Source organism: Salvelinus fontinalis, chromosome 20, assembly GCF_029448725.1.
Source record: "Salvelinus fontinalis isolate EN_2023a chromosome 20, ASM2944872v1, whole genome shotgun sequence".
NCBI lineage: Eukaryota > Metazoa > Chordata > Actinopteri > Salmoniformes > Salmonidae > Salvelinus > Salvelinus fontinalis.
In genome coordinates this window covers 25,479,565-25,502,877 of record NC_074684.1, presented here as the reverse complement: position 1 = coordinate 25,502,877, position 23,313 = coordinate 25,479,565, and the positions used below count along the sequence as shown (strand labels likewise).

Here is a 23,313-nt window from a genome sequence, read left to right as displayed (position 1 = left end):
CTACTTGGCAAACACGGATAGGCTATGGCACTATTTTGACCAATTTGTTATAACCCATTTATTAATGGTTTATAATGCATTTATAAATATTAAATAACTGTTAATGTAATTACAAAAGCTTTTATATGAACCCTTTTGAATTGTAACCCAATTCTTTATATTCATAGAGCATTTTTTGTCTTTACAGTGTTTGAAGTTTATTTAAAAAAATATATTTTGAAAGTCTCTTTGCATGTTTATTTGATAGAGAAGAGTGTGCTGAAATAGCAGTGGGCTGGATTCGAACACATGCTGCAGCAGTACATGTGCACCGGAGGCCGTGGCCATTATGCCACTGGAGTTTCTTTTTGATAATGGCATTTTATGTATTTGATATAAGGTACTAGTAGTTAATGCTGCGCATTGATGTCAGTTCTGTTTATTTTTAATCTTTAGATTGCAAAGCGATTTTCCCAACTGATGAAGCTTTTTAAGAAGAAGGAGAAGATGGCAAACTGACTTCTGATTTTTTTTTTTTTCGATGAAGATTTCACTTACTAGGCTCCTTATACTCTCAGACTTTTCAAGGTCAAGACTTGAATGGCCCATTTTTGATGAATGAGTGGAAGCCAATCTGAATGTGATGCCTGTAATTAATGGACTTGGAACTAATGAACACAGTCAACTAGAACTCCAACTGAAATGTGTTTTTGTGCTGTGGTCAATAAGGATCTGAATATCCATGCGGTAAAATCCACACAGGCTTAAATATACAATGTATTATCGCCCCACAGCCAAAATGAATACAACTTGTATAAACTGTTTTGATACGTCTGTTGATTTAGCAGATTTCAATGCACTGGATTTATTTTTCTTCCATTTTTGTGTTGAATCTAATCTACCATATTGATCCTGAGCAATATCCCATCTCAACTTCACAACTCTTAATATGCCCTAGCAAGGTTATACCATATGAGGAGTTAAACACTTCTGCAATCATATATTTAATCAAGTAATTAACCAATTTTAGCTGTAAATAACAGAATGGTGAATAACCTAATGCTTTTATCGAGCATTGTGCTGCTTGTACAAAATTTGTACTAAAGTTATGTATGCTTTTCTACTTCAACATAATCTGGGAGTGTTTGGAAATAAAGATTGGAACTACAATTGAAGTGACCTTTACTCTGTCACGTGGCAGAAAGTGCATTTTACTGTATTATATATGGCATTGACTTCAAGATGGTCAGTTAAATGAAAAAATAAGCCACAGATGTTCCATTTTAGGTATGATTCAAGGTCTTACGTTTATAGAAATTAAGAATTTTACCAAGTACACATTTCTTGACTGCTTAGATTTTTGGTTGGTTGATTTTGGTTTTGGATGGTTGTGAATAAGTGACAACATGGTTAAGAAATATACGTTGTGTAGCCTATATTGTACATATTTTGTTTTTGAAATAAAGTTTATTTATTTAACATGGTTTTGATTCATGAAAATGTTCAATTTCACATAAATTCAATAACTTCACTTTAACTTACCACCCAAATGAATACAGCATATTTTAGGCACATTCTCAACTGCTGCTGAGGTTTTATAGAAAAGAGCAGCATATCTTCCGGCTAAAACGAAACGCTTAATGGTCATAGTTCAACACACCTATTCTCACAGTTCTAGCTGTCATGGGAGAGGTCATTAATAATGAATCCTTCTGGGGGGCAATGTTTCAAAGTAGTACATGCTCTAATATACATATCCAGAAACTATTATGGGAATTGAAGTCACTGCCTAAGGGTTTACTTGCCTTAGCTCACCACTGCTATAACCTCGAACTTCATTCAACTTTATTTCAGAGTGATTGTAAGGACACATTCTATTTAATGATAAATCAGGGTAATGGAATGGGATCATGAGGTTAGAATCCCATTTGGGTGTATTGTTAATGGTGGCTATTGCAACCACACAGTACCATGCAATGTAAAATGAAGTGTTTCATACATTCCCTAAGGATTTATTTTCCTGTTTCAAATAACTGAAAATTATTAAATGGTTAACTAATTTTCAGGAATCTAAATGGCCTCCTAAATATCAATGGCAACAATGTGAATTTGTTCAAATTGTGTCATCTGTTAAGCATGGAATTCATTACATTAACAGAACTTGGTCAGCAGGCTTGGCGAGACTAGTCCAATACCTGAAATAGTTAACTTGGGACATGACTCATTGATCATTCTGTCTGGCCCAATTGATTGGTCCCTTTGACTTGGTCAGTTGAATACAATTAGTTGTACTACACATGCAGATTTATATCATATCCAAACATAATCACAACCTATAGTACAAATATTTGAAAAGTTTAAATAGCATGCATTTGACATGTATTGATGTCCAGAGCTTGGCCATGAGATGGTTGGCAGTATTGGTAACATGTCCTACTGTGTCTGTGTGGTGTCCTGCTGTCAACAATTGTGTGGTAAAACTAGCCCCAGGCCATTGTCCAGTCGCTTGGTGGATCGATCCTCGCATTTTATGAGTCCTGCTTGCAACAGATTGGAGAGACACTCACTGTAGCTATGCTCAGAGATGGGTTGCCTATCTCTTCAATCGGTGGAAACAAACGTTTAATTCTACCAAATAATCCGTTCTTTCTGAAGCAAGTGGAACACACAACCTAGTTGAAATGTAAGTTAATTCTAACTCTTAAATCCTTTGATGTTTTATTTTATTTTGCCTTATTGGATCAATCAATTTAGTAAAAAGCAATTGTTTTGCAATCATGAAAAATATACACAGTAAACCTTTATGAAATAATTGCTTATACTGTAAGATATTTATGTTATACTATGGCCCAGTGGAAGTTAAATCGTTATTTAGTAATTTTTTTTACAGCATAAGGATATGTGAAACAGAAGATGGGGGATTGGAACTTGTTGGGGAGTATCTTAGAAGAGGTACATATTCATTCAACCATTGTGGGAAAAATCTGGCTAACCATCCTTTTCATATTCCGGATGCTCGTACTTGGCGTGGCAGCAGAGGATGTTTGGGACGATGAGCAGAGTGAGTTTGTGTGCAACACGGACCAGCCTGGGTGTAAGAATGTGTGCTACGACGATGCATTCCCCATTTCTCTTATCCGATACTGGGTGTTACAAATCATTTTCGTGTCCTCTCCCTCTCTGGTGTACATGGGACATGCACTGTACCGTTTAAGAGCCCTTGAAAAAGAGAGACACAAAAAAAAAGCTTTCCTGAAAGCAGAGCTAGAGGGCGCTGAGCCCATTCATGAAGACAGACAGAGGATGATAGAGAGGGAGCTGAGGAAGCTGGAGGAACAGAAGAGAGTAAGGAAAGCTCCACTCAGGGGCTCCTTGCTTCGCACATATGTTTTCCATATCTTGACGAGGTCGGTGGTGGAGGTTGGCTTCATAGTGGGACAATATGTACTCTATGGCATTGGGCTGGATCCTTTGTACAAATGTGAGAGATTGCCTTGCCCAAACAGTGTGGATTGCTTTGTGTCCAGACCAACTGAGAAGAACATTTTCATGATCTTCATGCTCGTCATCGCTGGGGTTTCTTTGTTCTTGAATCTCCTCGAGATATTCCACCTGGGAGTGAAGAAAGTCAAACAAAGTCTGTATGGAAATAAAGGTGCAGATGATGACAGCATAGTATACAGGTCCAAGAAAAACTCCATGGTCCAGCAGGTGTGTGTCCTTACAAACTCATCTCCCCAAAAGATGATGCAGTTCACTCAGACAGCTTGCACAATGGATGCTGTCCCTTTGTACATGCCTTCAGTAGCTCCTCACAACGATGGTGGTGGCACCAACGGTTCAGAGCAGTACCCTAGACAGCTGGGGGCCGTGGAGCGCTGCTACACCCTGGACCAGAGGGACCACTCATGCAGCAGTGATGACTCCAACGGGCCTAAAGGCTCAGGCCAAACTAGGCACGACGGAGCACAGCCACCGCCTTCACTCATGGCCAGCCATATGGAGATACCAGCAGCCCTGCAGAACCAGCTGCGCAAACAGAGCCGGGTCAGCGCTCTGCAGGACTACAGTGACATGAGTGATTCACCTGACAGTGACCACTATCCCACGGCGAGGAAGGCTAGTTTCATGTCCCGGGGACTCTCTCAGACCAACCTGGCCAGTCCTCCTGATAGCCCTAACTCCGGGAGTGGGGCGGACACAGAGGCCAAGCGTATCGCCCAAGGAGAGAGCCCACCTATGACCCCGCCTCCAGCCAGTGGGCGAAGAATGTCAATGGTAACTACAGCCATTACGCAACATGCTTTTCAAAATTGAGGATGTATTGTATGATTCTCATCATGTATTTCTAAAGATTCAGATGAAATAACTGCATGTTTTCACTCTTTCAGAGCATGATTCTGGAACTGTCTTCAATCATGAAAAAGTGAGAACTGGCTGAGGGACCAGAAGGATCTGGGTGGGGACCCTGATCGCAAAGCGACACTTCCTTCTAATTGCCTAATTGTATTCATAATAACATATGTATAGAGCTCGCAAGTTTGTAATCCTAAAAACTGGAAAATTAGTTACCACTGTTTCGTTCAGCCATTCCTATGGGGGAAATGAATAGGGAAAGAATGGGGCTTTAGGATGAACACCGAAAATAAGGTCTTCGTAGCTCTTCTACGTTTTTGTTCTATGAGATAATATCAGTCAGTTAACATGACCTTTTTGAATTATGAACCCTTTATGTGCTTGTTTTGATTACATAAATGCTTCGAAATTCACAAAAAGTTACAGCTGTTGAAGATGATCTCATAGAACAAAATGTTTTAGACCTACTAAGCTTGTGTTTAATACAGACCTTATTTTCAGGCATTTATCCAAAATGCCTCAACAAAAAAAACACATACATTTTCCAAAAGGCTTTGGCCAACGAGCCATGTCGGAGTTAGTTCCTACAAAAAGACGCCATTACTATTTCTCTTTATTGTGGACGAGAAGTAAATGCTTTAGTACAATTATGTTGGCATGGGTAGTTCTAATTTAAGAAAAAATATTTGTCACATGCTATCTTTGCGGTATCATATTTAATATAATTTTTGTGGAATTTATGAGTGAAAGCTACTTTTAATGACATTTTGCACATTAAAATGACATTTGGCTTAAAGTGAGCATGTTCATATGATGAGACATTGGCCTTCTAAGGAAATTCTTACATTTTTAAAAGACTCATGGCTTGTGATCGCTAATACACTTAAAACACTGTGGGATATGATAACCTCCACTATACAACATTTTTGAAAGCACTTTGATATCGTTTACTGTACAGAATGATGATAAAGTTGGAGATAGGTGTCTTATTTTTAACAAGTTGCTGCTTTTAATTGTCATTAATTAATCATTGTATTATTCAATTTATTGACAATGACTATCAGTAAAATGTTGAATCAAATGAATAATGTGCTTTAATGATTGGAAAAAAGATCATGGAGAAAATATGACATTACTATGTGCCCTAGATATCTCCATGCTTAATCACTGATTTGTGACAACTGGTTCAGCAGGAAGAGAGATTACTAGTTGAATATGCTGTGCAAACATTTTTCAAAATCAACAAAATGTGAATTTATTAATGAACCATTATATGGATGTTTTTTCTCAAAAATACATTATCTTCAACACTTGTCATCTTTCTTGATATCGTTGCTGGGTTTTTCACGCTCAACAGTTTCCCGTGTGTATCAAGAATGGTCCACCACCCCAAGGACATCCAGCCAACTCAATATTAGGAAGGTTTTCTTAATGTTTTGTGCACTCAGTGTACAGTAAGAGTATGATTGTATAAAATTGAATGACATACTGTTTTACAGTTTTATATATATGATGAAGGAAACAAAATGTCTTTGGATTTGCAGATATAAAAAATGACCAAATAATGTACATGATATGTTTCTTTATTTCATAAACAGAAATGGTGTCTAGACAAAAATGTCATTTATATAACACTAGCATTTGAAATGAATGAAAATGGGGTTTGCACAATACCGTGTTTAAAATGGTTAATAAGTCATTTTAATTCATTAGGGTCGTGTAGCATTTCAAAATGAAAAAAGTAAGAACTCTTAATAGAGAATAAACAAATAACAGCTATTTCAAATTGACAATATTAACAAAAAACTGTTCTAGAAAAACGAGAGAAAAATTACTTTGTGACTACAAGCTTAAGAGCTTTACATTTAGAAGAATGAACCAAAATCTACTAATACAATAATCCATATAATTTGTGTAAAAAGCATGTAGAAAAAACACCTGATGAAGTTTGCTGATACAGTCATTGACCAGTAATGAGAGGTATGAAGGATTTCACAGGTAGATAAGTGTGAGAAGGTCTGCACTGGGTGTGACTCAGGGATGGGGGGGGCGTAGGCCCCTGCATACACTCACTTCACTTGAATGTGAACTATGGCCTCTGCAAGTTCTAAGGCAAAAATTGGAGGTGCACTTGTATCCATGTAACTCTGAAACATCCCCAGTTGAATGAAAAGACAAGTTGAGAAAACACATTGTTTTTTGTTAACAGAAAACTAACCTTCAGTCCAATTTTAACCTAGCAATTTCTATTTACATGGCAAATGTAATAAACACATCATGACATGTAATACCGTTTTGTAAACATATCAAACTTTTCTTTTACTCCTAAAATGATCTCAGCCTGTGCATTCAATCAAGATACCAGTATATTGTATTATAAAGTTGAGCAATTTGTGAAAAAGGCAAGTTTTGTTCATCTTTTCAAAAGAACAACCTTTGGAGTTGGAGAGACAGTGTTTTTTCTTTCAAAGCAGCACACAAAAACAACTAAAACAAACAAAACAGTGAAACAAAACGAGAAATGAATACAGCACAAAAGCCTCTCAAAAAGATAATGCATTCAATGCACCTAGCTTTACAACAAATATCCACCAACTAATTACCATAGCCAGTTAACAAATCAAATAACATTACTGTTTTTTGAGTTTTGGCTTGTAAAAATCTGCAGAGGTAAGGAACTTGAGAGAAATCCCCCCAAAATATTGTATTTACTACCAAAACAGAATTCAAATATATATGTATGTTTACTCCAATGTATTGAGTACTCTCTCTGCAGCTCTTAATGAGTTTGATCTGTATTGTGCAAAGCTTATTATTCCGCATTTGTAGAAATTAGCTTCAGGAGTATAAGACCAGAGGTTAGAAGTGAGCTAAACTTTCAGACACTCAAACAAAGCCAGAAACCAGCTAAAATACAAAAGTCTGCTACAGATTCAGAAATGGAGAAATAAAATGCTTGGCACCCTGAGACGATATACAAGACCAATGACTAGTCCTGGTTTAGGTCAACCAGACAAATCTCTGTGAATGAGATGATGACACACAACAAGCTTATTTGACCCGTAATGCTTGAGGTAACTGTAGAGATGACCCGACCATGTACTACTTTCAACCATTGGTCACCATAGTAACACCCCATACAGCATAGCAAGCATGGAGTAGCTCTCTCAGAACTAGAGAGCTAAGAGGTCTGGACTGGCAATTGACCGGCGTAAGGAGCTACATTAAAAACCCCTCATTACTTTGTATCACCTCCCACTGGGCAAAAACTGGTTGCATCAATGTTCTTTACACGTAATTACAACACAACAATTAAATGTGATGACAGTGAATCAATGTGGAAAACTGATTGGATTTGCAAAAAGTCATCAACATAAGTGAATTTTGTAAATTTTTCACCCAGCTTTTAACCTAAATCCAATGACATGGTCAACTTTTTTATTGATTACACATTGCATTTACCTTAGTCGACAACTCAACCAAATGTATATCAAAACTAGACGTTGAAATAATGTCTGTGCCCAGTGGGCTTCTATCTGCATCCACCAACCTTTACTGTATATCAATCTTGTTGCTCTAGGTAGAGAATAAACAATGATGAATTATTGTACGTACAGTACAAACCAGAATTAGGCTATGCACTCATTGCTATCCAAAGAATAACATCGATATTAATCATAATAGCATTATAAGGCCATCTAACAACAGATATTGAAAGATATCTGTTGATATAGCTTTGATGTGCCGAGGACAATAGAAACTTTTTGAATTTCAATCCATTTTCCCCCACATTGTCAAAGTGTAGCCTAATGAGAGTGTGCTTTCTGGTGGACCATTATGCTTTCCACTTTTATGTCGAAAACGAGAAAGAAAAGGTACATTTATTGGGTAGGAATTGCATATGATTTGACAAATGTGTTTCCTGTTTTGTACCTGATAATGGAGACTGATGTATATTGTTCCAATACAGTGATAGCATATGAATCAGAGAAAAGCCAAAGTGGAAGAAGAACCTCGCAAACAACAATTACAACTGCTCTACACTCCTTCCTTACATAAGGAAAGGGGGGATACCTAGTCAGGTGAACAACTGAAATCATTCAACTGAAATGTGTCTTCCGCATTTAACCCAACCCCTCTGAATCAAAGAGGTGCGGGGGGCTGCCTTAATCGTCATCCACGTCATCGGCGCCCGGGGAACAGACGTCATTGGACATGCATCCTGTGTGTATTAATATTTGGGTGCATGTTTTAGTTGTCTAAGTATGACTGTATACGGATCTAACTAAAATCTTAGGGAAACTTATCTAAATGGTCAAATAATCAGACTAGCACACTGCCAAACACAGACATACTCTACAAAGCTACACTCTAATATCACAACAGCTTTCGATATCAGTCAAGACTAGAGTATTACACAGCTGTGTCCAAGAGGGTGCAACAGGGTAACGCCAAGAAGAATTTGCAGACAGTCATCAAAGTGTATATTTAAGCAATAAGGCACGGGGGGGGGGGGGTATATAGCCGATATATCATGGCTAAGGGCTGGGCTCATGCACGACGCAACGCCGAGTACCTGGACACAGCCCTTAGCCGTGGTATATTGGCAATATACCTCAAAGCCCCAAGGTGCCTTATTGCTATTATAAACTGGTTACCAACGTAATTAGAACAGTTAAAGTACATGTTTTGTCATACGCGTGGTATACGGTCTGATATACAACGGCTGTCAGCCAAGCAGCATTCAGGGCTCAAACCACTCAGTTTATAATATCGCTCTTTCCGACACTGTATAGTTTTTCATCCTGAATGAAGTTAAAGCTATGAGTAAAGCTTTTTATTCCAATTGAATTCACTCACTGTAAAGACAGCTTCTGTCTCTATTTCGCATTTTTTGTATTTTCAAGCACATCCCTGTTCAACAGATACGAAGATTATTTCTGTATATTTATGTTATAAATGTAATTATATACTGGGTGGTTCGAGCCCTAAATGCTGATTGGCTGACAGCCATGGTATATCAGTCCGTATAACATGGCTATGACAAAACATTTCATTTTACTGTTCTAATTACATTGGGAACCAGTTTATAATAGCAATAAGGCACCTCGGGGGTGCCTAAGAACAGCCCTTAGAACAGCCCTTAGCTCTGGTATATTGGCCATATATCACAAAACTCCGAGGTGCCTTATTGCTTAAATATTGTTCATCAAAAGATGGACTAAATAATTTAGCTGAGCACTATTGTTAGAAGCAAACATAAGCTAGACAAAATAACTAGGTAAAATATACAGGCAGCATGCATTCACATCACAGAATATTATGTTTTCAACAAATGTACAATCAGGGCAAACATGTTACTATATCATGCTTTCACATGAACTCAAGTCCCAAATAAATGATTCAATTCTTAAAGAAATACAAATATAAGATGTGAACACTCTCTAAATGTTATGTTGGCTTCCTTTTTGATAATACATCTGATTGCTTTAGGTTTTTGAATGTAATGTCTTCATAGATATATTTATATCAATAAGATGTTTTAATTTAAGTGCCAATTCAAGTGCTTCAGTATCAGTGTTTTCAGGGTTCTGAACCTGACGTAGACCCTCTATGAAGTGCTATAGGATCTAGTTGCAATGGAGTGTCTGGTGCTGGAAGGAAAGTGCCTGATCTTGAGCCCAGATTCATTGGAGAAAGTATCCATAGTCAAATATAAATATTTTGTGTATGTTTTTTTGTTACAGACAGAATATCTGTCCCTCAGCTTGAAAAGGTGTCTACTATCAAACTTCTCGACAACATTGAAACATAACACTGAAGATATTCAATGGGTGTCTGGGAGAGGGTTCACCATCATACATAAAGCATCTTTAAATACTGATAAAAAGAAAGAAAGTTTCCTTAAAAACACAACAAGCCTAAACTATTTTTCACATTTGAAGAGGTGTCAAAGTTTGAATGGATGTTGCTCAAGCCAGGGATTAATAACATACTTTACACTGTCCTCGCCAGCAACATCTGTGTGTGTGTGTGTGTGTGTGTGTGTGTGTGTGTGTGTGTGTGTGTGTGTGTGTGTGTGTGTGTGTGTGTGTGTGTGTGTGTGTGTGTGTGTGTGTGTGTGTGTGTGTGTGTGTGTGTGTGTGTGTGTGTGTGTGTGTGTGTGTGTGTGTGTGATATATATACACACACACAATGTGTGTGTCAAGCTGATTTCCTGAGTTTAAGAACATCCACCCTTATGGGGAATTTTCCTTTAATCAGGAAAAAGCTAAGCAAATATTTTCCCTTAGCAAAAAGGTACTTGATATAACCCCAGTGAAAAATAAATGTCTAAGCCACTACCTGTACAATATTACTGTGACAGTCACCATGCGCCATGCATTATACGTTATTATGTTCTGCCCAAGCAAGCACTTGAAAGTTACCATTACAACATCCAAATACAATGATTTTGCTGATGTGTAGGAACATAGCTATTTGGGAACCACCTGCCAAATCATTCGTTTTCTCTTGCGTTTCAGTGCTGAGGAAGGCAAAGAAGGAATGTTAAGGTACTGTCTGTACACATCGTTTTGCTGTACAAAAGACATTTTTGCATATGAACATTTACAGTCTGCTTCAGAAACCTCTCATATACAGAAGCTGTATACTTATTTCCATGAATCATGTTGAACATTCAGAAGATATTTTCCTGAGTTTGAATTGCTGTGACAAGGGCCACAAGAGAGAGTGAGAGAATTAGAAAGATAGTGAGATAGAGAAATAGAGAGGAAGTGTTAGATGTAGAAATAGTGATAGGAAAATAGACAGAGTAGGAGAGAGAGAGAAATAGAGAGACAAAGAAAGAGAGAGACAGAGAGATAGAAACTAGGCAGATCAAGAGACAAAGAGAGCTGCTGTTAGGTCCATTGAGGTTTGAATTGAAGATGTGATCTTTGCCCATCCCTGTGAGTAGACTGTATAGATAGAGAACAGTGTGTCCACTGTAGAGGTTGCTTCCTGACGGGGCATGGTGGAGCACCATTGTGAGCGGAGTTTTGTGTGGGAAGTCCCTCCTCTCTGTCATGGTTACAGAGAGGAGAATACCTGGAGAACAGTATTGCTGTTAAGACAACTGTAGTGTCAACCTATAAAAAGACAACAAAAATACATAAATAAAAACAAACATGTTGTTTAAAGAACACTGGTAGAGGCTGAACATCTCACCAACCCAGAGGAAGGGGTTTGTCAGAAGAAAATAAAAACTAGAAATTAAATAATAAAAAACATATATTAAAACCACAGTTTACTAAGTACAGTCCTTTCTCGGCTGTTCGTCAGTTGTACATTTATCAGTCATTTCCTGGCAGAAGTCTACCGTCACCGTCTGATTGGACTGTTCATTGAACGAGAGCCCCGACTCCATGTATAAACGTGGCTCCTGGCCCTCTGCCTCATTGCTACCTGGCCCCCCATCAGCCCCATTTCCCATGGCCCAATCAGGCTCGCTCTCCGAGGGCCCGGAGGACTTGAGGAAGCTGGGCTCCGGGGTGGCTGAGCTGGAGTGGGTGATGAGGTCAATGCTGTTGGAGGCAGCATTGCTGGCAGTGGTGGTGGTGTTGGTGGTGCTGGGCTTCAGGACAGGGCAGTGGTGGTTCAGGGACTGGACCTGCTCCGGACTCAGCTGTCTGTCCCTGCAGACCTCCTGGGACAGACAGGAGAAGTTCTCCCACAGCTCGCCCATACACTCCTTCAGCTGGTTCCTCTCCGTCAGCAGCTTGTCCTTCTCGTTCACCTGATAGACACAAAAGTTAATATTAATGATTTTATTTATTTATTTTACATTTGTTTAACCAGGGAGGCAAGTTGAGAACAAGTTCTCATTTACAACTGCGACCTGGCCAAGATAAAGCAAAGCAGTTCGACACATACAACAACACAGAGTTACACATGGAGTAAAACAAACATACAGCCAATAATACAGTACAAAAACAAGTCTATATACAATGTGAGCAAATGAGGTGAGATAAGGGAGGTAAAGGCAATAAAATGGTGGCGAAGTAAATACAATATAGCAATTAAAAACACTGGAATTGTATATTTGCAGTAGGTGAATGTGCAAAGTAGAAATAGTGGGGTGCAAGGGAGCAAAATAAATAAATAAATACAGTAGGGGATGAGGTAGTTGTTTGGGCTATTTATAGATAGGCTATGTACAGGTGCAGTGATCTGTGAGCTGCTCTGACAGCTGGTGATTAAAGCTACTGAGGGAGATGTGTTTCCAGTTTCAGAGATTTTTGTAATTCGTTCCAGTCATTGGCAGCAGAGAACTGGAAGGAGAGGCGGCCAAAGGAGGAATTGGCCCTGGGGGTGACCAGTGAAATATACCTGCTGGAGCGTGTGCTACGGGTGGGTGCTGCTATGGTGACCAGCCAGCTGAGATAAGGCGGGACTTTACCTAGCACGGTCTTGTAGATAACCTGGAATCAGTGGGTTTGGCGACGAGTATGAAGCGAGGGCCAGCCAACGAGAGCGTACAGGTCGCAGTGGTGGGTAGTATATGGGGCTTTGGTGACAAAACGGATGGCACTGTGATAGACTGCATCCAATTTGTTGAGTAGGGTGTTGGAGGCTATTTTGTAAATGACATCACCGAAGTCGAGGATCGGTAGGATGGTCAGTTTTACGAGGGTATGTTTGGCAGCATGAGTGAAGGATGTTTTGTTGTGAAATAGGAAGCTAATTCTAGATTTAACTTTGGATTGGAGATGTTTGATGTGAGTCTGGAAGGAGAGTTTACAGTCTAACCAGACACCTAGGTATTTGTAGTTGTCCACATATTCTAAGTCAGAACCGTCCAGAGTAGTGATGCTGGGCGGGCTGGCAGGTGTAGGCAGCGATCAGTTGAAGAGCATGCATTTAGTTTTACTTGTATTTAAGAGCAGTTGGAGGCTACTGAAGGAGACTTGTAATGATGAGGACTAATGTCATGAGCTGTGGTCTGACAATGAGCAAAGAGACACATACATACTGCTAAGCCCTTTGAGACTGCAGCTAATGTTCTGTAAACACTCCACACATCCTCTAGCAGCAGTATGAACTATCCAGTAGATACATAACGAATGGTATTCATTTCTTCATAGCAACATAAAAGTATTCACATGGCCTATATTATTTGCTCCCTAAGCATATATTAAATCTTTTGTTTCAATCGTGAGCATACTGTTGATTAAGTTTGTGATGAGCAAGCACTTTCAGGGTGCTGTGTGCACTGAGGTAAAAAGGAACTAGGTGGTGGAAAGAGGTTTGATGATGATGTCCTCATATATAAGATGCTGCTGGGGGATATCAAGGGGAAGGCTGTCAGTCCTCTGTGGAGAATATAGCACTAGTGTGTGTGTGTGTGTGTGTGTGTGTGTGTGTGTGTGTGTGTGTGTGTGTGTGTGTGTGTGTGTGTGTGTGTGTGTGTGTGTGTGTGTGTGTGTGTGTGTGTGTGTGTGGACGGTTGACACACATACACATCAGAGGCCGCAGCTCCACCACCCTCACAGAAAAAGCATGGCAGCTGCCTGTGAGAGACCGCCATGCCATGGAAACGCGGGAGCAAGGAGGTACAGATAGGAGAGATACAGCCGGGACTCTACTGGGGATGCTCTACTCTATAATGAAGTCTCCTTCCGGCCCCTGCACCAGCCTCCACACACCTGACTGTACATGGACAGCGTGGCAGCTAGACGGCAGTTAGCTGGCGTGAAAGTGCTGACACAATGGTGTTGATATAATTAATATCACTCTATCCCAAGGTAATGTTTGTTGCGCTGTCAAAAATGTTATCATTAGTTATGTTCAGGGAGAGAACTGTTGTATATAGACACTACATTGTTTTACTACTCTACGGTCTTTTGCAGGGGTGTCAAACATACCGCCCGCGGGAGTCCAATCTGGCCCGCGGCTGGTTTGAGTAATAAAAATATAAATATATATACAGTACAGTAGTAAGTTTGGACACACCTACTTTTCTCCCCAAAAAATCAATTAACAGGTGTGCCTTGTTAAAAAATAATTTGTGGAATTTCTATCAGTTGTATTGTGACAAGGTAGGGGTGGTATACAGAAGATATCCCTATTTGGTAAAAGACCAAGTCCATATTATGGCGAGAACAGCTCATATAAGCGAAGAGAAATGACAGTCCATCATTACTTTAAGACCTGAAAATGTCAGCCAATACGGAACATTTCAAGAATTTTGAAAGTTTCTTCAAGTGCAGTCCCAAAGACCATCAAGCGCTATGATGAAACTGGTTCTCATGAGGACCGCCAAAGGAAAGGAAGTCCCAGAGTTACCTCTGCTGCAGAGGATAAGTTCATTAGAGTTAACTGCACCTCAGATTGCAGCCCAAATAAATGCTTCACAGAGTTCAAGTAAAAAACACATCTCAACATCAACTGTTAAGAGGAGACTGTGTGAATCAGGCCTTCATGGTAGAATTTCTGCAAGGAAACCACTACTAAAGGACACGAATTAGAAGAAGAGACTTGCTTAGGCCAAGAAACACGAGCAATGGACATTAGTCCAAATTTGAGATTCTTGGTTCCAACCACCATGTCTTTGTGAGACACAGAGTAGGTGAACGGATGATCTCCGCATGGAGGAGGAGGTGTGATGGTGCTTTGCTGGTGACACTGTTGGTAATTTATTTAGAATTCAAGGCACACTTAACCAGCATGGCTACCACAACATTCTGCAGCAATACACCATACCATCTGGTTTGCGCTTTGTGGAACTGTCATTTGTTTTCAACAGGACAATGACCCAACACACCTCCAGGCTGTGTAAGGGCTATTTGACCAAGAAGGAGAGTAATGGAGTGCTGCAATTAAGATGGTTTGGGATGAGTTGGACTGCAGAGTGAAGGAAAAGCAGCCAACAAGTGCTCAGCATATGTGGGAACTCCTTCAAGACTGTTGGAAAACCATTCCAGGTGAAGCTGGTTGAGAGAAAGCTATCCTCAGAGCAAAGGGTGGCTACTTTGAAGAATCAAAAATGTAAAATATATTTTGATTTGTTGAACACTTTTTTGTTTACTACATGATTCCATATGTGTTATTTCATAGTTGTGATGTCTTCACTATAATTCTACAATGTATAATAAAACTTGAATGAGTAGGTTTGTCCAAACTTTTGACTGGTACTCTATATATATATTTGGGAATGTCTTGTTTGGGGAAACGAACTCAATATACTTTAAAATTAATAAAACTAAATGGAAACTGTGTAGAAATTATAATGGATCTACATTCATACAGTTTCTTGACTGTGTCCAGCTCGCTAATAATATCACTCCAGTGTTAATCTGCTAATCTGCTAAATTGTAATTATTCGATTTATTGCCTACCTCATGCCTTTTGCACACATTGTATATAGATTCTCTTTTTTTTCTACCATGTTATTGACTTGTTTATTGTTTACTCCATGTGTAACTCTGTGTTGTTGTCTGTTCACACTGCTATGCTTTATCTTGGCCAGGTCGCAGTTGCAAATGAGAACTTGTTCTCAACTAGCCTACCTGGTTAAATAAAGGTGAAATAAAAATAAAATAAAAAAATAAAAATAATCACCAAAATGAAAGCTAGACAGTTAGGGAGCATAGAAAAATCCCAAAACTATTGACAGAGGACATTTTCTTGCACATTTCTACCGCAAGGAAATATAACCCATTCTCAATGTACCATCAGGACCTTGTTGAAGACCGAATGCGGACCCCGGGACAAAATTAGTTTGACAACCCTGATCTATAGAAAGCAGTGTGATTCTTTATTTGTTTACAATATTATTGCCTGCCTGTGAACTGAACCATCACAGGGGGAAAAAATGTATGATCGAAAAGTTGATTTAAAAAGAAGAAAGCAATGTGTGAAAATGAGAATAGCCTATGTGTGAAGAAGGAGGCAGTTGTCTGACAGTGTGTGCATGTATATATGTGTATGTGGAATGCCAGTAGGTCTACTGTATATATTATGTACTGTAGCCTTTACAGGATATCTCTGAGAGAGGATGACATGTCATGCAGATCTATAGACACACTCACCAGTTTTCTGATCTCGCACTCCAGGTTCATGATGCAGTCAAGCTTCCTCTTGCGACAACGCTGCGCTGCGATGCGGTTCTTACTCCGCCGCCTGATGTCATGGATGAACTCCAGCTGCTCTGAAGTCAGTTTGTGCATTTTTACCATCATTTGGAAGTCGTTCCGTGGAAGATTTGTGATTTGATTAACAGGGAAAGGAAGTTTTACCTGCCAATAAAGAAATTGAGAATTACTTTTCACATCTGACCTTATACAGCGTTGACTTACATTTTTTAATTGAGTAAATGAACAGAGGAGTTTGGTGACTAGACATGGAATTCCACATTTCACCAGGAGATGGCATAAGAGCACCACTGTCAGGACTAGAGCTAGAGAATGTGCCTCCATAACACGTGTTTAGTAAGCCTACAACACTCTCTCTCTTTCTCAACCTCAAATATTGAACTTGAAACCTATTCTCAGGCAGAGGGGGACAAGGTGATCTAAGAAACTAGTATCTCTCCATCTGTCCCTGCTAGCTTGGAAAGGTGCCAGCATGACAGATCAAGGAGGGACAAGCAGGGACTTGTCAACCCCATCCATATTGGTGTCAGGTGATATCTAGAGGGCATGATATGTAACATCTATACTATCTACCTGCAATAATCCACAGGGACTGCAGAACAAAAGAAACATGCAAATCTGTGCTTTCTTTGACACCTACAGTCACATAGAGTGCAACGAGGGCCTGATTAATGAAAGGGCTTACAGGGGCTGAAGTCCCGGGGCCCAAGCCCGTAGGGGGCCGTTAAGGCAGAGTGCAGCTTTGTTTTCTTCTGCAATAAGTGATAATTTGCCCCCCCCCCCCCCCCCCCCTGATGGCAAGAGAAAGTACATTTCCTGAAATTCTACACATTTCTACACACTTATGCCATGTTAATGATATCTGAGTGAAAGTGACTAACAAAATCAATGGGGGGCCCCCTGGAGGTCAGGTCCCCGTCTCCTGCGTGCCTGGCTGGTATTCGGCCTTACTACAAGTTTAGATAGCTGGCTAAACTAATTTGCCAATCTAAAAATTGTTAGCTGACATGGCTAATTGAGTGACTGTCAGTGACTGATATATCAAGAGAAAAACTGCTGATGCACAACAAAATTTCGAAATTGCACCTTGTGAATTCTACCATTCAAACTCTCAATAGAAGGTTGAGACCCCAACTGAGCCCCCCCCCCCCTCAAATAAATAATTTGCAATATAAAATTCTTATAATTGCTAAATAAAAATACAATTTCCCCCCATATTAGTTGCATGGATTCGCTAACAATATCCTGGAGGATGTGATCATTTTTCTCCCACAGAGCATCAATAGACAGATTTTTCTGCTCTCTCAGGTACTGGCAAACCTTTTGATACAGATATAGGATCTTAATTTGAGCCAGTTTGCTACAGCAAGAACATAATCCTGCAGCAACAGGAAATGCAAATTGTTATGTGGTTTATAATTAATGGACATGCAGGAAAATTCATAGCAAAAAAGGAGTGATCAAATTAAGATTCTACAGATCCACCCCAGCGAGATCTCATAGCACCAGAGAACTGTAGCAGAGTATCTTGGGGGAGAAGAGATATGGCAGAGAGGAAGATAGGAGAGGAGGAATAACAAAGAGCCAGAGTAAAACAGCCAGAGAGCTTGGCAAGATGAGAGGAGCTGCCATTCTCCTCCGCTCTGCTCTCTCTCCTCTTGGCTGCCTCTCTGGAATAAAGTCAAACGGGAGGGAAAAGGGGTGTCAACTGGGTATGTTAGTGGCCATACTCTAGCTCAAGAGCAAAATGTTTAAGTAAACCCCCAAAAATTTGACTAAAAGCATTCCAATCCCGATTAAAATACAATGGCTGTTAAAACCTGTTGAGGACAGAGGGCGCTGTTTTCACTTTGGGGGAAAATCGTGCCCAATTTAAACGGCCTCGTACTCAATTCTTGCTCGTACAATATGCATATTATTATTACTATTGGATAGAAAACACTCTCTAGTTTCTAAAACCGTTTGAATTATATCTGTGAGTAAAACAGAACTCCTTTTGCAGCAAACTTCCTGACAGGAAGTGGAAAATCTGAAATCGATGCACTTTTCTAGGGCCTGCCTATTAAAGTCCTTGATATTTAAAAGTTTAGATGCACTTCATACGTCTTCCACTAGATGTCGACAGGCTGTGAGAGAAGAAATGGAGTGTGTAACTTGATCTGGTGTCGAATAATAGCTCTCGGCATGACGTGTCACCAGTTTCCTGTTTTCTGGAGCGCGCGAGAAGGGACCTGGATTTGCCTTCTGATAAGCTGTCGTTATGGATGACTAATATCTCCGGCTTTGATTTTATTTGATACATGTGACAATATCATCGTAAAGTATGTTTTTTCAATATAGTTTAATCAGATTATTGACATTTTTTCGGGAGTTTTGCCGTGTTCCGTTCTCTGAGTTTGTTGACGATGGAGAGATTCGCGCCACTTGGCAAGTGTGCTTGCTAAATCGAGAGGGAAAAAGGCCGTTCTAAATCCAAACAACGATTGTTCCCGACAAAGGACCCCTTGTACAACATTCTGATGAAAGATCATCAAAAATAGGACCCATTTTATGATGCTATTTCATATATCTGTCGAACATGTTGTACTAGTCGTTTGCGCCCAACGTTTGGGTACTCTCTCGCTATACCTAAGCTGGATGTCGTAATTAAGTTATTTTTAGAATTCTAACACGGCATCTAGAATTCTAACACGGCATCTATCATTTCCTATACAACATGTATTTTTTAGTTATGTTTATGAATAGTTATTTGGTCAGAATATGTGTGTCAGAAAAAGTGTCAGAAAAATATCCGGACGTTGTGGGAAAAAGATGCTACGTTAGCACAATGTATAACCACTGATTTCAGCTCTAAATATGCACATTTTCGAACAAAACATAAGTGTATGTATAACCTGATGTTATAGGACTGTCATCTGATGAAGTTTATCAAGGTTAGTCAAAAATTATATATCTTGCTGGTTTATTCGCTATTGCTAACGTGCCTATTGCTATCGCTAACGTGCCTTGATGAATGAATGCGGTAGTGTGGTAGGCTATTGTAGTAAGCTAATATAATGCTATATTGTGTTTTCGCTGTAAAACACGGAAATATTGGCTGGATTCACAAGATGTTTGTCTTTAATTTGCTGTACACCATCGATTTTTCAGAAATGTTTTATGATGAGTATTTAGGTATTTGACGTTGGTGTCTGTAATTACTCTGGCTGCTTCGGTTCTATTTCTGACGGTAGCTGTGATTGTAGTTGCAATGTAAAACTGATTTATACCTCAAATATGCACATTTTTCGAACAAAACATAGATTTATTGTATAACATGTTATAAGACTGTCATCTGATGAAGTTGGTTCTTGGTTAGTTTGGTTGGTTCTTGGTTAGTTAGGTTGGCTTTGTGCATGCTACCTGTGCTGTGAAAAATGTCTGTCCTTTTTTGTATTTGGTGGTGAGCTAACATAAATATATGTGGTGTTTTCGCTGTAAAACATTTTAAAAATCGGACATGTTGACTGGATTCACAAGATGTGTATCTTTCATTTTCTGTATTGGACTTGTTAATGTGTGAAAGTTAAATATTTCAAAAAAATATATTTTGAATTTCGCGCTCTGCCTTTTCAGTGGAATGTGGGAGGAGTTCCGCTAGCGGAACGCCAGAGCCAGACAGGTTAAGGCCTTTTCTCTCTCTTTTAGAAATCAGAGAGCAGAGACAGTACCAGTTTGTTTTTCCGGTCAGCTGCTTAGGCAGTGTGTTGCTTGCTTTGAATTTGATATCTGCATTTGAACTTGGCCTTATAAGCCTTGTTGTAATCTGATAGCCAGGGGTTAATTGAATTGGGAATTGGGAGGTGGGGAAGCCCTCCTTTTTGGTGCTTATTCGAAACAAAAATATTGTTTATTGCTATTAAAATATATGTTGTGATTGTTGTAGGCCTAATTTATATTTTAATTAATTCGCCCAGTAGGCTAGTGCAATTTGGTATCATGTAGCCTATTGTTATAAAAACACAACTGAACAACTTGCTATTTAGAGCATTTCACCATGTCCTGATTTTGGCTTCTAGGCAATACGAATTGTAGGCTATAACAAATGTGCATTCTCATGCAGTGACAAAATTATAATTGAGATAATGCAAATCATTAAGGATTACCTAGTTGGGCTAACTTTTGAACCTCTTGCTGTAGGCCTACTTCATCATCATCCTCTGCCTACACCCCCAACCCCTACCTGTAGCCTATCATCCTCTGGTATAGTGCATGTCAACCTCTCACTCTATCAGTCTTGTTTTCCATCTTCTTCAATAAAAATTTGATATTCTAACAGATCAATCTTGCTGGCAAAACATAATTAAATATTGCTAAGTTATTTATCTGTAGTGTGGATGTAGGGATGTTTAAAAAATATATATAATGAGCACCGAGACGTACAACTTCTATGTAAGCAACACAATAACATCAGACAGAGACAAGCAGGCCCAGGGGAAAAATGACACGAGCCGCCCCCTTGTTGGCTACTATGTTGCAATATCAATATTCTTGGAGCAGCCTTGTTGATACAAAATGGTTCAATATTCTCAGAACCGCCTCGTTGATACACCCCACTTCTCCATTCCCTACTTTAGTGAAATGACGCCTCCAGGAGGGAGTGAGGGAGGAAGGAGAAGAAAAACGTCTCACTGCTCTTTCTGTACCAGATGGTCCCATCACTTGGGGTAAGTGCTTCACTTCAGAGGACAAAGCAAGGTGCCTATTCATTGAAATCACTCTCCACTGAAAAGCAAATCTAGATGTCAATTTATCCCAGAGAGAGAGAGCGAGAAGCTTGAATTTCCTCATCAGAAGCCCTCAGTCAGTCCTTTGAGACTTGTTGAGACCATTTCTCATGTGCATGTAAACACATTAATAAATAAATAATGGACCAAGCCTATCAATGCCACACTGGGCCCTGCAGGCTCCCTCCCACTACTAGCCAGGACATGGCAGTGGTTACATGGCGATGGAACACATCTTGCCTGCCCCGTGTGATCTAAACGAAGAGAAGATGACTCTATCTGTGATTATGACCCCTCTGAGTGCCATGCAATGATGAGCGATAGTTATAGAGTTCTACGGAGTGACCACACTGGTGTAATGATGGGGGCTCTTTCACTGAGACAGGCTAGAAGAGGAAGGGAGGGAGGGAGGTGACGAGGAAGGGAGGAGGGGACGTACAGCCAACCACCTTTCTACAGCGAGCAAACTTGTGAGGCTATTTTCTTTTTTCTTCCTGGCAGTGGCGCACAGCGCAGCGCAGGAGGGATATCTAGGCTATATTTAGTGGCTCCGCCAGGGGAACCAGTCCAGTAACAAGGCTAGGATGACAGAGTGCAGCTCCGACGACAGTCATAAATTCAGACCCAACATGTTCTGGATTCTCACTACCCCCCACCCCCCTCTTTTCAATCTTCCTTCTCTTTTCCTTCCTACCTCCCTCCTACCGTCTCACTGTCTCTGGGTCATTATGCTCCAAATGGTTCCTGGGTGAAAAGTAGGGCTCATCTGTTACCCGGGCAGCACTGTGTGTCTTGTCCCGCTCTACTCTACTTTCCTCTCCCCTCAGACACACAGAGAGAGGCTCGGCAGCTGGCTGCCTGCAGGTCCAGACCTGGGCCGAGCCCTGGGAGTCAGATGCATGGGCAGCCCGACAATGACAGTGGGTTCTGTGCAGCCTGACTGCCAGTGTTCACATGCAGGGTTGGTGACCCACGATGAACCCTGGGAGGGAGTTTAACACTACATCGTCCTGTGCAGGAGAGAGGCATGCAGCGCCACCTACTACTGTGTCCCTTCTCATCTATTGACACAAGCCCTGGGGAAATAAATACTCCCAATTTTCCAAGCAATTTCCTTTGAAAGTCGAAGCAATTTACTAAAATGGCCGTCCCACTCTGATTCATTCTTAAGGTCTAACCGTCTACTATTAGTTACTCCTGCCTGATTTCTAGAGTGCCGCTATTGTGACTGCGGCTCTATCTCTGCATCAAAAAGAGAACTTTATCTGGTAAGTACGATCAACATAAATGTGAACACTAAAGTCTTTCTATGTTGACTCTATAAACATTTTACATTTACATTTTAGTAATGTTGCAGACTAGCTCAGGGAAAAAATTACACGAGCCGCCCCCTCGTTGGCTACTATGTTGCAGTATCAATATTCTTGGAGCAGCCTTGTTGATACAAAATGGTTCAATATTCTCAGAATCACCTCGTTGATACACCCCACTTCTCCATTCCCTACTTTAGTGAAATGACGCCTCCAGGAGGGAGCGAGGGAGGAAGGAGAGGAAAAATTGCAGACGCTCTTATCCAGTAGTGAGTGCATACATTTTTGAAATTTTACATACAAAATTTTTCCCAGATCCACAGCGATTAACCCTGCAACAAATCACATGTGGTTTATAACGTGATTAGAGAGCATCATGCATCCTATGGAAATCTGGGAGAAGGTAATGCTCTTACAGAGCCCCCTTTAGTATCTTATAGTATCTTGTTCTCCCGTAAACAAGAGTTATTGCCGGAACCCCCTATGGCAGATGAGTTAGTTAGAGAGGCTCTGTGATGAAGAGATGGGCTGTGTGTACTGCTACTGCAGGATGTCAGGTCCCAGGAGATGGCAACGTGTCAGTGTCCCAGGTGGCCTTAAGGCTGACATAGAGCCTGTTGGATCTCAGCTGCCAGCCCCAGCAACCGACCTTCCCCCAATGGGCATCACAACAACAGCCTGACACAATACTCTTGCTGCACACAAGACAAACAACAAAACCTACAATACTTTTGTTATATAGGAATCTCAGCTGGTATCACTAATTTC

The 23,313-nt window shown here is 40.2% G+C and overlaps 2 protein-coding genes across 5 annotated transcripts in view; one reads left to right on the top strand and one right to left on the bottom strand.

The window, feature by feature from the left end:
- Positions 1 to 5,896, top strand: part of LOC129817572 (gap junction Cx32.7 protein-like) — a 29,102-nt gene extending 23,206 nt beyond the window's left edge. The window contains exons 2-3 of one of the 3 annotated variants that reach the window (XM_055872964.1): positions 436 to 4,257; positions 4,371 to 5,896. In XM_055872964.1, the coding sequence (XP_055728939.1) occupies positions 2,893 to 4,257; positions 4,371 to 4,409 (1,404 nt within the window). In that variant the 5' untranslated portion in view covers positions 436 to 2,892 and the 3' untranslated portion in view covers positions 4,410 to 5,896. The other 2 variants (XM_055872962.1, XM_055872963.1) reach the window with 2 other exon arrangements.
- Positions 5,897 to 5,902: 6 nt separating this feature from the next.
- The window catches only part of LOC129817573 (transcription regulator protein BACH2-like), a 115,763-nt gene continuing 98,352 nt past the window's right edge, over positions 5,903 to 23,313 (bottom strand). For both annotated transcript variants that reach the window (XM_055872965.1, XM_055872966.1), the window contains exons 4-5: positions 16,407 to 16,613; positions 5,903 to 12,112 (exon numbers count right to left, since the gene is read on the bottom strand). In XM_055872965.1, the coding sequence (XP_055728940.1) occupies positions 11,627 to 12,112; positions 16,407 to 16,613 (693 nt within the window). In that variant the 3' untranslated portion in view covers positions 5,903 to 11,626. The remainder of the gene's footprint in view (positions 12,113 to 16,406; positions 16,614 to 23,313) is intronic.